General features: G+C 40.8%; 1 protein-coding gene across 1 annotated transcript in view; it reads right to left on the bottom strand.

Annotated features, from left to right (window-relative positions):
- DNAH11 (dynein axonemal heavy chain 11) overlaps positions 1-14,321 on the bottom strand; it is a 318,773-nt gene that overhangs the window by 242,256 nt on the left and 62,196 nt on the right. The window contains 6 exon segments of the mRNA XM_038557079.1: positions 5,827-5,953; positions 7,454-7,545; positions 8,552-8,776; positions 10,011-10,133; positions 10,888-11,010; positions 13,868-14,026. Coding sequence (XP_038413007.1) covers positions 5,827-5,953; positions 7,454-7,545; positions 8,552-8,776; positions 10,011-10,133; positions 10,888-11,010; positions 13,868-14,026 — 849 coding nt within the window.

Below are 14,321 nucleotides of genomic sequence, written 5' to 3'. Positions count from 1 at the left end.
CTTTAGTATAGATCCATCATGGAGAAGCTTTCACTCATCAGGCAGTGGACAAGCAAAGAAAAAAATGTGTAAACTCTTCAAGAACAAAGGGATCTTTCAAATTATTAGGATTCAGTGGCTAAAAACATCTTGACTACACAAAATTTTCAGCTATTTGAAGGCACTGTGTAACAAAGGGACTGTTATTCCAACTGCCTTTAACCACTACACCAGCCACTTGAAAAATATAAAAGGATGCTTTTCTAAAGGGGGAAAAAAAATCAAAGGATGTGAATAATGAATGTGTAACTTCAAACCAGTTGCACATAACTATTGCACCATGCCAATGAATCCTGCAACTACACCTTTAAGTTTGTATCTCCACAGGCAACTACCAGAGATTTTGATCACTGAAGTTAAACAGGGCCCACACACAAGTCCTTTAGATCGTTCATGCCATTGGGAGGTCAGGGTGCATTCTGGAAGGAGAACATCTTTAAAACGTGATCTTAACCAAGCTCCCCATCAGCTAACAATCACCGAAGCCTCTCAGGACACTGATTTCATCCCTCTGGCATTCCCATTCACTTGGGAATTTCTGCTTACTGGATGGAGGCTGTAGTGGTATCAGACCTCCCGGGCTGAATTGTTCAGGCTGATCGAGTTCCATAATTAACTGCAGAAACTCCCACTCTGAACCAACACTCTTAAATTCAGTGCGGCAAGTGGAAGAAGGTGCCTGAAGAATTCAAGTCATTCACAAGATGTCAACATGAGTTATCTACCCACAAAGGGTTTCTTTCCTGGCAAAACTTCCTTGTTATGCCACAAGCTGCAGTTGCCATATTATTTTGGTCACACTACAGGGAACACATTCAGGAATCTAAGGACCAAAGGCAAAGACGAAAAGTGGTGGCTGGTAGTCCAAAATGGATTCTGATATTGGAAAGGACGTAAGAGTATAGCAAGGCCAGACTATTTGTCTTAACTGCCAAAACCACTGACTTTTCCCTAGTAAGAGACCAAGAATTCTGAGTGTCTCTTCACTTTGCAGAAGCACTTGAGGGGAAAGCAGCAGACTGAGACTCTAGAGGACTCTAGCTCCTTCTTGATTTCCTGCCCACTTTAGTCACTCCTGACCGGTCATCTGCACCACAGAGGAAGGGAAATACTTTTTTCTAATAATGTACTTTTACTAATGGTGGGATATGATTTTATGTAAATATGAATTGTTAGAAGTTTCATTTAATGTAACTACAAGATCTCAATGAAATCACTTTTTGAGCACAATTATATCAAAAATCCTTTCAAAATGCTCAACATCACTCAGCATCAGGGAAAATACAAATCAAAACTATGATGAGATACCACCTCACACTAGTCAGAATGGCTAAAATAACAAGTCAGGAGGGCAGCCTGGTGGCTCAGCAGTTTAGCACTACCTTTGGCCCAGGGTATGATCCTAGAGACCCAGGATCAAGTCCCACGTCAGATCAAGTCCCACGTCAGGCTCCTGCATGGAAGCCTGCTTCTCCCACTGCCTGTGTCTCTGCCTCTCTCTCTCTGTGTCTCTCATTAATAAATAAATAAAATCTTTAAAAAAAAATAACAAGTCAGGAAATGACAAATATTGGTGAGGATATAGAAAAAGGAGAACCCTCTCACACTGTTGGTGGGAATGCAAGCTGGTGTAGCCACTCTGGAAAACAGTATGGAGGGTCCTCAAAAAGTTGAAAACAGAGCTACTCCATGACCCAGCAACTGCACTCCTAGGTATTTACCCAAAAGATACTAATGTAGTGATCTGAAGGGGCACCTGCACCCCAGTGTTTATAGCAGCAATGTCCACAATAACCAAACTATGGAAAGAGCCCCGATCTCCATCAACAGATGAATAGATAAAGATGTGGTACATTTACAATACCACTACTACTCAGCCATCACAAAGAATGAAATCTTGCCATTTCCAATGATGTGGATGGAACTAGAGACTATTACATTAAGCAAAATAAGTCAGTCAGAGAAAGACAATTACCATATGATCTTACTCATATGTGGAATTTAAAAGACAAAGGATCATAGGGGAAGGGAGGGAAAAATAAGACAAAATCAGAGAGGGAGATAAACCATAAGACTCTTAATCATAGGAAACAAACTGAGGGTTGCTGGAGGGAAGGGGGTGGGGGATGGAGTAACTGGGAATAAGACTGATAAGGGGCACCTGGGTGGCTCAATCGGTTAAGGGTCTGCCTTTGGCTCAGGTCATGATCCCAGGGTCTTGGGATTGAGCCCTGCATTGGGCTCTCTGCTCAGTGGGGAGACCGCTTCTCCCTCTCCCTCTGCTGTTCCCCTCACTTGTGCTCTCTGACATTCTATCAAACAAAAAAAGACGTAAAAAAAAAAAAAAAGGCTGATGAATCACTGAACTCTACCTCTGGAACTAATAATACACTGTATGTTAATTAATGGAATTTAAATTTTAAAAATGCTCTGGAATTAGAGGGCAAATTCACTGAGTAAAAAAGAAAAAATTTAATCCTTGCAAGAGCTGGCAGGTCAGGACATCTATAAACCATGTTTACATTGTAGCCACATGGCTGGACCCTTTTTTTTTTTTCCTGAAGATTTATTTATTTGGCCACGGGTGGGGTGCAGTGGTGGTGCAGATGGAAATGGACAGAGTCCCAAGCAAAGACTCCTTGCTGGGTGTGGAGCAGGACTTGGGGGCTTGATCTCATAATCCCAAAATCATGACCTAAGCCAAAACCAAGAGTTGGATGCTTAACCAACTGTGCCACCCAGTCACCATCTCTGGACCCTTTTGCTGGTAAAGAGCAACATCTGCCTCCTTTGGTTAGCACAAGGTAGACAACACTGCCAGTGGCACAGCACAGATGTGAGCAATTTTGGAGAACTCTGTGCTGTGATCTTAATATTCAGCCTCATTTTGATTTAAAATCTTTTTAATGTCTTATACTACCCTAGTCACTCATTAGGGAGTGGTAGCAGTACTAGGACTGAGCAATGTACCTGAACTGGAGATTTAGAACTTTTGATTAAAATGCTAGGAGGAGGGGTGAGAGCTTCCACAGTGAATCTCACAGATGTGAGAGAACATACTAATATTAAAGTAATACTGAAAACGTAAAAAGAATGATCTAAAAGGTACATCTTTGAAGGGTGTGTATATATATATATAAAACCAACTCATCCTGTAACTTAGGAAGGATAATTAAAAAAAAAAAAGTTGGCATCAGGGATGCATGTACCAGTGAGCCAACAGTTTGTCTGGCTAGGGCATGAAGCATTTTTTGATTCTTTGGATCAAAGAATCAAAATGCGTATGTGCATGTTCTGAAGATGGCAAATATGGGTTAGGACAGGTGAGGTTCTCCAGAGCCTGTAAGATACATCTCAACCCCTTACCATCTTCTACTTCCACACACCCTTTCTCCAGCAAGTACTGCAGGGAGGAGGGAACTGGGGTAGCTGTGTCACACCTGCAAGTTATCAGCCCACGAGGGGATGCTACGGCTTTTCCTCACTCCAGACGGGGCAGGACTGCTTTGCCCAGCCCCCATCCTTAAAGCTATTCAAGTGAGAGGGGTGTTGGGAGAATCACTCGTAGAAGCTACAGGTGTCTTCAGGACATGTCCCTTGTTGGCCATCTGCTGAGGTGGAAAATGAGAAAGATATAACCCAATGGCTGATTTCACTGATTTCAGAGCAATAATTGGAAGCATCAAGACAGAGCTAACTCTGAAGTATATATATATATATCCCCTAGGAGATTCCCCCCTGCCCCCTGAGAACTGGCACCCATTTTTCACAAGAGACCCAACATGTGGACACTTACTGTTGGGGATAGAGAACAGTCCATCATTGCTGTTGAAAGAATCCATCAGTGCTGGTGAAAGTATGAAGAAATGCTATTGACTGGCTGATGACAACCCTACCCTTCTCCATGATAACTGAGTGGGAAGAGGATATATGATAAAATAATCAGTGTCTCCCTCTGCCAACTCCAAATTTATTATGTGAAAGCCAGGCCTCAACAGAGATAAGATTGATTTTTAACTAGACCTTGCTGAACTGCCTTTGGTTTATTTTCTTTTTAATAAGAAAAAGAGACCAGGTTGTAAGATACCTACCTAGAGTGTTATGAAGGGGTCTGCTACTCAGTTCAAGGGCATTCACCAGGGCACATTTGTGATTCATAATCATAGAAAATAACACTTCTTCATGTCTGTATTCCCTGTCATTAATACTGTTCAATAAACCAGTCACACACATATTTATTATGTTTAAAGAATGTAATTAAAAGAAAAACAATGTTACCTATTTACAATGTATGCATCTCTCTTCTAATTTACGCACTGAGAATTCAGAATTGTAAGTATTTTGGATTTGAAAATCTTTAGGAACATATACCTGTAATGGAATATGATACCTTCTATCTCAGTCATGTGCGAGGGTCCAGCTGCTGGTCATGAGAATGTTCCCAGGAGGCTACTGAAGCTTAAGTGTGATTCTGACCACTCTCTTTGAGACTAATTAAAAAACAAAACAAAACAAAAACACCTCAAACATCCAATTGTGTGATACGTAAATGAGAGATGGATATATGGAGTTGCTAGCCAATGTCATCAAAGGGATTTTATTTACAAAGCCATCTGGAAGTTACACAGATATAGGAAACTGGAACTGAGGCTGGCTCTGGAAATACTGCCCAAGTTAAACTAACAAGTCTGTCATTAATAGCATGACTGCCAGCAACAAGAGTCATCCCATCAAATTTAGGTTCAGAGAGAAATGAGGAATCCGAGAGAAATAATCACGATAAACACCATGTCCAAAGAACAGTAGAATCCAGCAAACTGTAAAGAGATACATATTCCAAAGACAATGCATGAAAATATCCAGAGAAAGAACATGGAGAGAAATCCTCGATGATAAAGCACAACTTGTAGCTTTGCAATAATCTTATATACAGTCCATCCTCGAAGGAAGAGCCTATGTCAGCTGTCCCCACGAAAATACCTAAATGCATGTGAGCAACTGAAGAGATGCAAGTCCAAGGCAACTCCTCTCAATGTTTACAGGAAGGAGTGCTTTGGGATTGGTACCAAGTCTGTTCTGTGATCTGAACCCTCAGATTACAAAAGATAACAGCTGTTTTTATTTGCTTTAAATACTGTCATGGGTGTTATGCTGTTCCTGCACAGGCAGGGTTACGTTACAGGGTTACATGGATGATGAGCATGACAAGACACCAGTCCACCGCTGGCACCACTTAAGACCAGTCCAACTTAATCATTATGAAAGTGACTTGCGAGTCAGGGAGCAGTAGGAGACCCAGCCGTGGTCTTGTTCCAAGTGACCCATTCTGCCCTAGGAAAGCTGTTAACCAGGCAACAGATGCTCCAGCCCCTGTCTGAGAATTCTGGGGTATTCGGAGCCAGTGTTTCTGCCAATAACTCCTTGCAGGTCCCTAAGCCTTGTACGTTTGGTACCCTTTTCCTTTACTGAGGACCTAGTTCCTTTTTTTTTTTTTAAGTATGCTCCATGCCCAGTGGGGGGTTTGAACTCATGACCCTGAGATCAAGACCTGAGCTGGTATCAAGAGTGGGACGCTTCACTGACTGAGCCATCCAGGTGCCTCATGGACCTAGTTCCTTTAGCACCAGCTTTGACTTCCCTCTGTTGCTGCACTACAACTTTTTATTGCCCGTTTTCTAGTTCCTGACACATGTAACATGGTAGGTGGCATCTGACAATGACAGAGAAACTATAGCATTCCTTAGCTACTGTAGTCAAACAGGAGACTTCCAAAAAAATATACATTACCTGTTTAGGCTGAGCTCCCTTTGAGAGGATGTCAAGTAAGTCTGCAGAAGAGATGAAATAGAACCGTGGGAAAGCCACACGCTTAGTCTCTAGGTACTCAGCAAGAGCTTTTTCACAAAGAGAAAGCCTATGGGAATGAAATATCTTTTTAAGCATACCTTGTCCATTCAGTTATTAAAACATCAACAAAACGAAACCCAGCTCTTCTCATCTGTCCACTCACAACAATAAGCTTACTGTCTAACACATAGCCTGACTTCACCTCTTTGACACTATGATCTTTTTTGTGATAAATCTATAAGTCATGCCAAGTTGGAGGAGACAGGTACACATACCATGGGCTGAGGCTAAATAGAGTATTAGACTTAGGTTGATGTCATTCCTCACCTTTTTTTTTAATGATTTATTTAATTTGAGAGAGAGAGAGAGAAGGAGGGAGGAACAGAGGGAGAGGGAGAGAATCTCAAACAGACTCCCAGCAGAGCATAGAGCCTGATGCAGGAGTCGATCTCAAACCCTAAGACCACAACCTGACCCGAAATCAAGAGCCAGACACTTAACCAACTGAGTCGCCCAGGTGCCCCAGTCCTCACTTTTCTTAATGACATTCCTACTCAGCAAGGGCAACTAGGTTTAGCATCACTCATTCTGAGCACAAAATGCATTGGTTAAGATGTATTTGGTTCAAGGTCTTCCTTTACCCACTGAATGCCTACAAAACACAAGTGGCTTCAGCTCTCTCTGGTATTTGGGGGAGTCCTAACAGAATCATTTCTGCTTTATTGTTCTTAGCAGAGATGACCCAGAGACCAAACTCCCAAACCCCCAAGGTCACTAAGAAGTAATTAACTTCTGGGGCACCAGGCTGGCTCAGTCAGAGAGCATGTGACTCTTGATCTCAGGATTCTGAGTTCAAGCCCCACATGGAGTATAGAAATTACTTACATAATTTAATTCCGTGCAGATCCACCCTTTTAAAATTATGGCTAACTTATCACTAGAAACTTCAAGATTATGAAATAATTTTGCTTACATAATATTCATTTTTATCTAGAGCTCTTCTCTACTTTGCAATACAAAGTGATCAAAATTCTGTACAAACCTCTTCTTTTAGTAGCTGGTTGCCTATTTTTAATCAAAAGCCAGAATATTCTTACCACCACTAGCTGTGTAGACTTCTATGCAAAATTACAAATGGCCCTTAAGGATTTCCTAAGTACTAACGTGCATTCTAAGAATAATTTCTAGTATAAACTAAATACAAAATAAACGACTTGAGATTACTAAGCACAATCCAAGTTCCTGGAATAGAGTAGATGCTTAATAAATATTTGCACAATACTTCAATAAAAGAAGTGATTAATACTCTTGATAATATTTCAATTTTACTACTATGATAGTCCTTTCAGGAAAGAGAAATGTATTTGATTTACATTATATACATACCATCTATTATGCTCAAGGCAACTAGACAACTATAAACAAGACTAAAGTAATTTGGTACTGGTGTGTCTACAGTAACACGATGCTAGATACTATAAGATACTTAAAAGCAATCTCATAAAAATTTAACAAATTCATCACTTTATAGTTATAGTTTTATAGTTTACAGGTATAGTACACTTACCTGTACTGTAAGTCTTTAAGTTTTTCATAGAGATTAGGTCTGCATGTTGCATCTAGAACATTCTTTATTTTAGCTGTCTTCAACATTAAGTCCTGTATGAAAGTATAAGATGGAGCCATTGATATTAGAAATTACTTTATTCCATCTTTCACCCATTTGGGGAATTTAAAAATGAGGAACAAACTGTAAGAGAGTAAAGTTAAAGAGACTTCCAACACCATGTCTATTCACTTTTGCTTTAAACTTTTAGCTAAAGGTCAAAAACCAAGTATAATCACACAATTCTTATCAAAATAAATCTGATGGGCATCATCACCATTCTGCGTCAAACAAACAAAAAGAATAGAGAACCCAGAATCTTCAAAAGTACATTCACTTATGAAAATGTGACGAAATCAATTCTTTCTTTCTTAAAAGTTAAAATAGTAGCCCTCTGGGTAGTGTTCTTTACATAAGAATAAAAAAATAGTTATTCGTTTCTCTATAAAAAGATATAGCCATTATTCTTTGCTGGATGTCTTTCAAGTCCTTCATCACCATCATATGCACATCTGTGTGTTTTCTGTGGCTCTTAGGAAATAAACAGGTAACTAGTGGTATTGTGACTGGCATGCCCTCTGCAGTATTCACTTCACTAAGATGACCGTTATCAGTCAGCAACCTGCGGTTTAAGGGAAACATAAGACCTGCTGCTTCTTATATGGCCAGAAGCTAAAAATGGTACTTACGTTTTTAACTGGTGGAAAAAAGTCAAAAGCTGCTTAATATTTTGTAGAACACGAAAATTATAAGAAACCCAAATTTCAGTGTCCATAAGTCAAGTTTTATTGGTGCATAGCCACACCCATTTGTTTACTTAATGTGTTTTCTTTCACACTACAATGGCAGCATTAAGTGGTTGTGACAGAGACCATACACAACCACAGAGCCTGAAATACTATTATCTAACCCTTCACAAGAAAGAGCTTCCCCATTCACTTCCTAAAATGCAAAGGGGTATTTTTATAAATACAATGCCCCAAATCATGGTTCTTTACAAGATTTTCATATTGTTTGGAAAACCTTGCTAGGATAGAAAACAGTCTATCTTCTATGAACCTTAAATTCAGCATCTACTCCATCGAATCTTCTAGCATCTTTCACAAGCTGGATTCGAATGTCTTCTGAACAAACAAAGATGCTTTCCAGGTGAGACCAAGTTCGCTGGACTTCCATCCAAGTAAAGATGACCAAGTCAGCTATGTTTAATTTATTTTGCCAGCTTATCACTTGTTCAATAAAATATTCCACATACTTGCTTTGAAGCAGACTCTGCAACTGAACCTAAGAGAAAGACAGAATTTTAAATAACAGGTCAGTCGGGAGACGAAGTGCCATGAGGGAGGGACCATACCTCTTCCTGGATTCCTATGAACTAGCATGCAACACCTGGAACAGGCATTCAGTATTTGCTAAATAAATCAATTAATGGCATTAAATACTCATACTGCATTTTTTTCCCAAGGGAAAAAAAAATAAATGCAAGTAACTGCATTTCCTGTGTCTTCCTCAAGAAGACCATGTATTCTCTTTGCAGGCAGAAAAAAATACTGTGTTCCAGGGGGCAGCTTTAGGAATTACATTTTATTTCTTCATCTTTTCTCATTCTCTCCTTGGGGTCCCTGCATATTAATCATTGCAAGGTTATAAATATTTTTCCCCAATACTGAAAAAACAAAACCAATTTCTCTGCAACTTCCTAAGCCCTCAGCTGCCCACTTTTCCTCTCATGTTGCTTGACTACCAAGCATTGATGCTGAGCAGTCTGATGAGCACTTGTCACCATCCTCTGAGGTTGAAATCTCAGAAAATTGCTGAGTAGAAAGGCCTCTTCTCATTCCCTTTCACCTCTAAGTATTTAATACATTTGACTCTTCTCCCCCACCACCAATTTTATTAAGCTATTACAGACATGAAGTTTAAAGTGTACCAGGTGATACTTTGATACACATATATATTATAAAATGGTAACTACAATGAGGTTCCTTAACATCTCCATTCCTCATAGAATAACCATAGTATTATGATCTATTCTCCCAACAAGTTTCAAGTAGACAATAAAGTATTGGTAACTATAGTCACAACGACATAATTTAGATCCACAGGACTTGCTCATCTTATACCTGAAAATGTGTATCCTGCGGCCGACATCTCCACATTTCCCTGCTCCCCAGCCCCTGACAACCACTGTTGTCCTCACTGTCTCTAACACCCTTCTCTGATTGCCATTCTTTACTGACTACCAGCCCAACTTACAAAGCTCTCCCAGAGTTTTTCACCCTCCTCAATACAAAGTCTCTCTCTCATTTAGACCCTTGGAGCCCTAATCTCGGTCTCCCTGCTCAAGTCCAAATTCCTTGAAAGTAAGTGTTTATGTCTTTTGATACTAAATGGTGCCATGCCAAGTCCGGGACAAGGAGAGACCCAGTGAATGAAAAAATATTGAGTACTGGAACTTGGAAAAAGTCTAAAATTGTCATTCAAAAGAAAAAATCTGTAATAAAAACACTCATCTTACTTGGTTGTGCTCTAGAGTCTCAAAAAGTTGTTCATCAGATTTCAGTAATGGAATGCCCGTCCGATAGTGAACTTCGTAAGAGAACTCCATGGTTGCCCAGGTCTGACTGATTTCAGTAATGGCCTAGATGTAAACAGTATTAAGTTATGTGAATGGAAGTTTAATTTATGATGAACGTCTATGCATCTGAAATTTAAAAAAAAAAAAAACTTTTATAATTCTAAAAAAAATGCTATCCAATATTAGCAGCCTCATTTTTTTTCCTATAATTCATGGTGATGAGATTCAGAGAATGAATTCCATCTCACAAAAACAAACCCTCTTATCAAATTTCTGTTGGACCTGAGTTTTATATCCTTCTCTGAAACAGGATGCTAGAGCAGAAAGGGACTTCAAAAGTTATCTACAAAAAAAAAAAAAAAAAAAAGTTATCTACAGGTTGAAATTATGTACACAATAGCCAGCAGGAGACAGGCAGTGCTTGGAGTGTCTGAATGTGCACCTGGGTAAGTCAGTTACCCCAGTGTACCTCAGTTTCCTCATCTGTAAAACAGGGTAAGAGTATTACCAACTTCAGGATTAAATAATTTAAAGCACTTAGAGCAGTGCTTGCAACAAAATAAATGACATGTGTTTTCTGCTATCATTATCACCACCACCACCACCACCCTTATCACCTGGGCCAATCCTCCTATTTTACACCTGTACTGTGGCTTAGAAGGATTCAGTTTCCTGCCCAAGTCACACACACACCCTAGCAGCAGAGAAGAAAATGGGACTCAGGTGTCCACCTGCCAATGGCAGGGGAACTTCTGAGTCTTAGGGGCTACTGCACAGAATGAGTTCAGTGTAAAGAGGAACAGCCCAAAGACCCCACCTTTTCGGTTCCCAGTTCCTTCACTGCTTGGTCCACAATGCTCCGGACATCATCTTCCACTTGGTGTAACCGCAATGCTAACAGATCTGCCAAAGTTGTGGCTTCATTGATTGAAAATCTGACCTAATTAGGAAGAGAAAAGGGCAGAATTTACATTACACATGTATTAATGGTTCTTGTGCCTAATGGCCAGAAGAATGAATCACTGCTAAATATATTCAAGTGGGCTGCTGAGCACACCTCTAGTTCTGGAAGGTGGGGACCATTAAAGACAAAAGCTAAAAAGCTCATAGTTACTGAGGCATCAGCCACCAGAAGCTAGGGCCAAGGTTCAGGCCATGTTCACACTCCACTACTTTCTTTTGTTTCCTAGCCTTCCCTTGTCAGCTCATTTCTTATCTCTGTGCCCACAAAACCCATTTTTAAAGAGAATCACAGTGTTCATTTATTTTAATTTGGTTGAAATCCCAGGAATCAGGGAGTAGCTCATTTGTCTTTTCTTCCTCAAGTACTCTATTCACCGGACATAATTCCCAGTTGCTTCCGTGATTTAACTCAATTTTCTCACTAATTTAATCTTCGTTCCTTGGCAAAAAATATTTTTACTCATAGCGTCATTACTCATATTTACCATGTGACAAAATAATTCACATTTCCTCATCTTGTTGACTGTCGCCACCCCCTTCCTACAACCCCAGTATTTGCTAAGAAGCTCTCTAGTCTTCCTAAGTGCTCAAACTCAGTCACACCCCTCACACATGAAGACCCAACCCTGCTACATGGGTGCAGGGAAGCCCGTTCCTTTCCTGTGGTTGCTGCTAACCAATGCCTGCCTCTTGAGAGCCATAGCCCTTTCTGACTCTCCCCAACCTGTGACATTGCTTGTCACCTTCTGCCTCTCTGCATAGGGTGACTAAGCATTCCTGTTTGCCCAGGACCAGGGGTTTCCTGGGATGTAGGACTTTTAGGGCTAAAACCTGCAAAGTCCTGAGCAAACCAGATGAGTCAGTCACCCTCTATCTACATTACTTCTGATCTCACTCCAAGGGTGACAGGTCATGGACCCAGGTCTGTCTCCAAAAAAAAGAATAAGCAAGAATATCTAACAGGGCTGCCTTGATTATTTGTGCAGTTTGTGCGCAGAAACGCAGACACGCACCCAGCCAGCTAACAACTGGAGGCTGAGTCTAGCTGCTGCCCTGACACCCCAGGAAGGCCTGCGAGGAGGTGCCTTTTTCTAGCCTGTACAGAGGCCTGATACTGTGAAGAGCAATCTCATTGCAGGAAAAGGAGAAGGGGGATACGCGGTTTATCATATATTAAAAGATTCAATAAAGGTTTTCAGAATGAATGTATCAATCTAAATACCCAAAGTCTGAAAGACTATGGAAAGCATAATAATATTAGCTTCAGGGACCATTTACTGAACACTTACTATATAATCTCATTTCCAATGTGCTAACTACATCTGCATGGGAAGCATAACAGGATTAGTTCTATTTCATAAAAGGGGCAAGTGGAGTCTGGAGAGCAGGTAACTTGCCCAAAATCCAGATGTTAAATCCAAAATGTTAAGTGGTAGGGTTGGACCAATAAAGCCTCAGCCATCCCCCTTCACCAGGCTGTCCCCTTCCTCAGCTTCCCTACTCTACTAACTCTGTCTTCAAGTCCTGAGAGCCTTTCTTCACAATGTTGCCTAGGAGAAAATGTACACCTCAGGCTGACTGTTAGTATTTTAAACTCCTAAAGATCACCTTCTCTGAAAAATAAAGTAAAAAGTTGGTCTATCTGCTCTCAAATAAGATGTAGAAAGGCAAGAAAATATAACCTTAAGAGGCATGAACACAGGATAATTTCATACTTTCCAATAAAATCAAAAGACCATCAAAAAAGACACCATTATTAGATGCACCAGGGGCAGGGAGAGGGGGCTGCGGAGAAGTCACAATTTCAGAATTCTCTCTTCCCCTAAATTCTCTTTTATACCCTCTGGTTCCTTCCACAATACCCAAGGCTCTTTGTAGCCATGTTGTGCTGTATACAAGGCCCTTACATTATCTCACTTGATCCTTAGGAGAGTCTTCTGAGGGGATCCCTGGGTTGCTCAGCGGTTTAGAGCCTGCCTTGGGCCCAGGGCCTGATCCTGGAGTCCCAGGATCAAGTCCCACATCGGGCTCCTTGCATGGAGCCTGCTTCTCCCTCTGCCTGTGCCTCTGGCTCTGTGTGTGTGTGTGTGTGTGTGTGTGTCTATTATGAATAAATAAATAAAATCTTTAAAAAAAAAAAGGAGAGTCTTCTGATGTACGAGAGCACACAGCATCCTCTCATTTTATTAATAAAAAACAAAACTCAAAATAGGGAAGTGTCTTGTTTGAAGTTGCATAGTCAGGAAAAAAAAAACAAAAAAAAAAGAAGTTACATAGTCAGTAAAAGGAGGGTGTCTTAAGTTCAGCTGCTATAAGAGAATACTATAAATTGGGTGGTTTAAACAATAAACATTTATTCACGAGCTCACTGTTTTAGAGGCTGGAAGTCTGACACCAGGGTTCCAGCATGGATGGCTTCCTAGTGAAGGCCCTCTTGGTTTATGGATGTCTGTCTTCCTGCTGTACCCTCAAATGGTAGAGGGTAGAAATTTCTGGTCTTTCCATCCAGTTCTAAAGGCACTAATCCATTCACAACAGCTCTACTCTCCTGACCCAATTATCTCCCCAAAGCCCCACCTTCAAATGCCACCACACTGGAAATTTAGGCTTCAATATATTAATTGGGGCAGGGGAGGGGACATTTAGTCCACAACAGGAGCTGAAGGAGGATCTCTGCACGGTCAGTATTGGTTCTATCTTGAGGAGCCTGACATCCACCATCTGACTGGAAGTCTTTTCACAAATCCCACCTCATCCCAGATGAATAACGTAAACCAAGGAATAATACTTCACAGACACAAAAATATTCAATTAACAAGACCCAGGAAACTGACCCCAGTGGCCTTCATCAGCTGGTGCCAATGCCTGTCTCTGAGAGCAGGGCTCTGTAACTCCATGACAGCCCTCAGGGAAGCCGCCATGTCCTTCACCGCGCTTTCCAGGCCTGCATAAGCATCCCACACACGGACTTCCTTGTCTAGTGACCAGAATTCCTAAAGTAAAAAAACAACAGACCCCCAGATATATTAGTACATTTGATAATTTGTGTTCTATGAAAGAATAAATATACCTTTCCCTGGATTATGAAAGAGTGGAAGCATTTAAGCCCCTTGGTTAAGGGCAAAAGCCAGAGAAACAGAAAAAGATCCACTCATTTGTACATTACAAGTCCTCTGTGTACAAGCCACTTGGATACACGGCTTTTTTATTCACAGGCTCTGACCGGGTGTCTCATGAGGAAACCCCAGGGACACTCAATGTAGGGAAGTTAACCTCTGAATTTCCAGG

This window comes from Canis lupus, chromosome 14 (assembly GCF_011100685.1).
Source record: "Canis lupus familiaris isolate Mischka breed German Shepherd chromosome 14, alternate assembly UU_Cfam_GSD_1.0, whole genome shotgun sequence".
NCBI lineage: Eukaryota > Metazoa > Chordata > Mammalia > Carnivora > Canidae > Canis > Canis lupus.
This window is presented reverse-complemented; position numbering and strand designations above follow the sequence as displayed.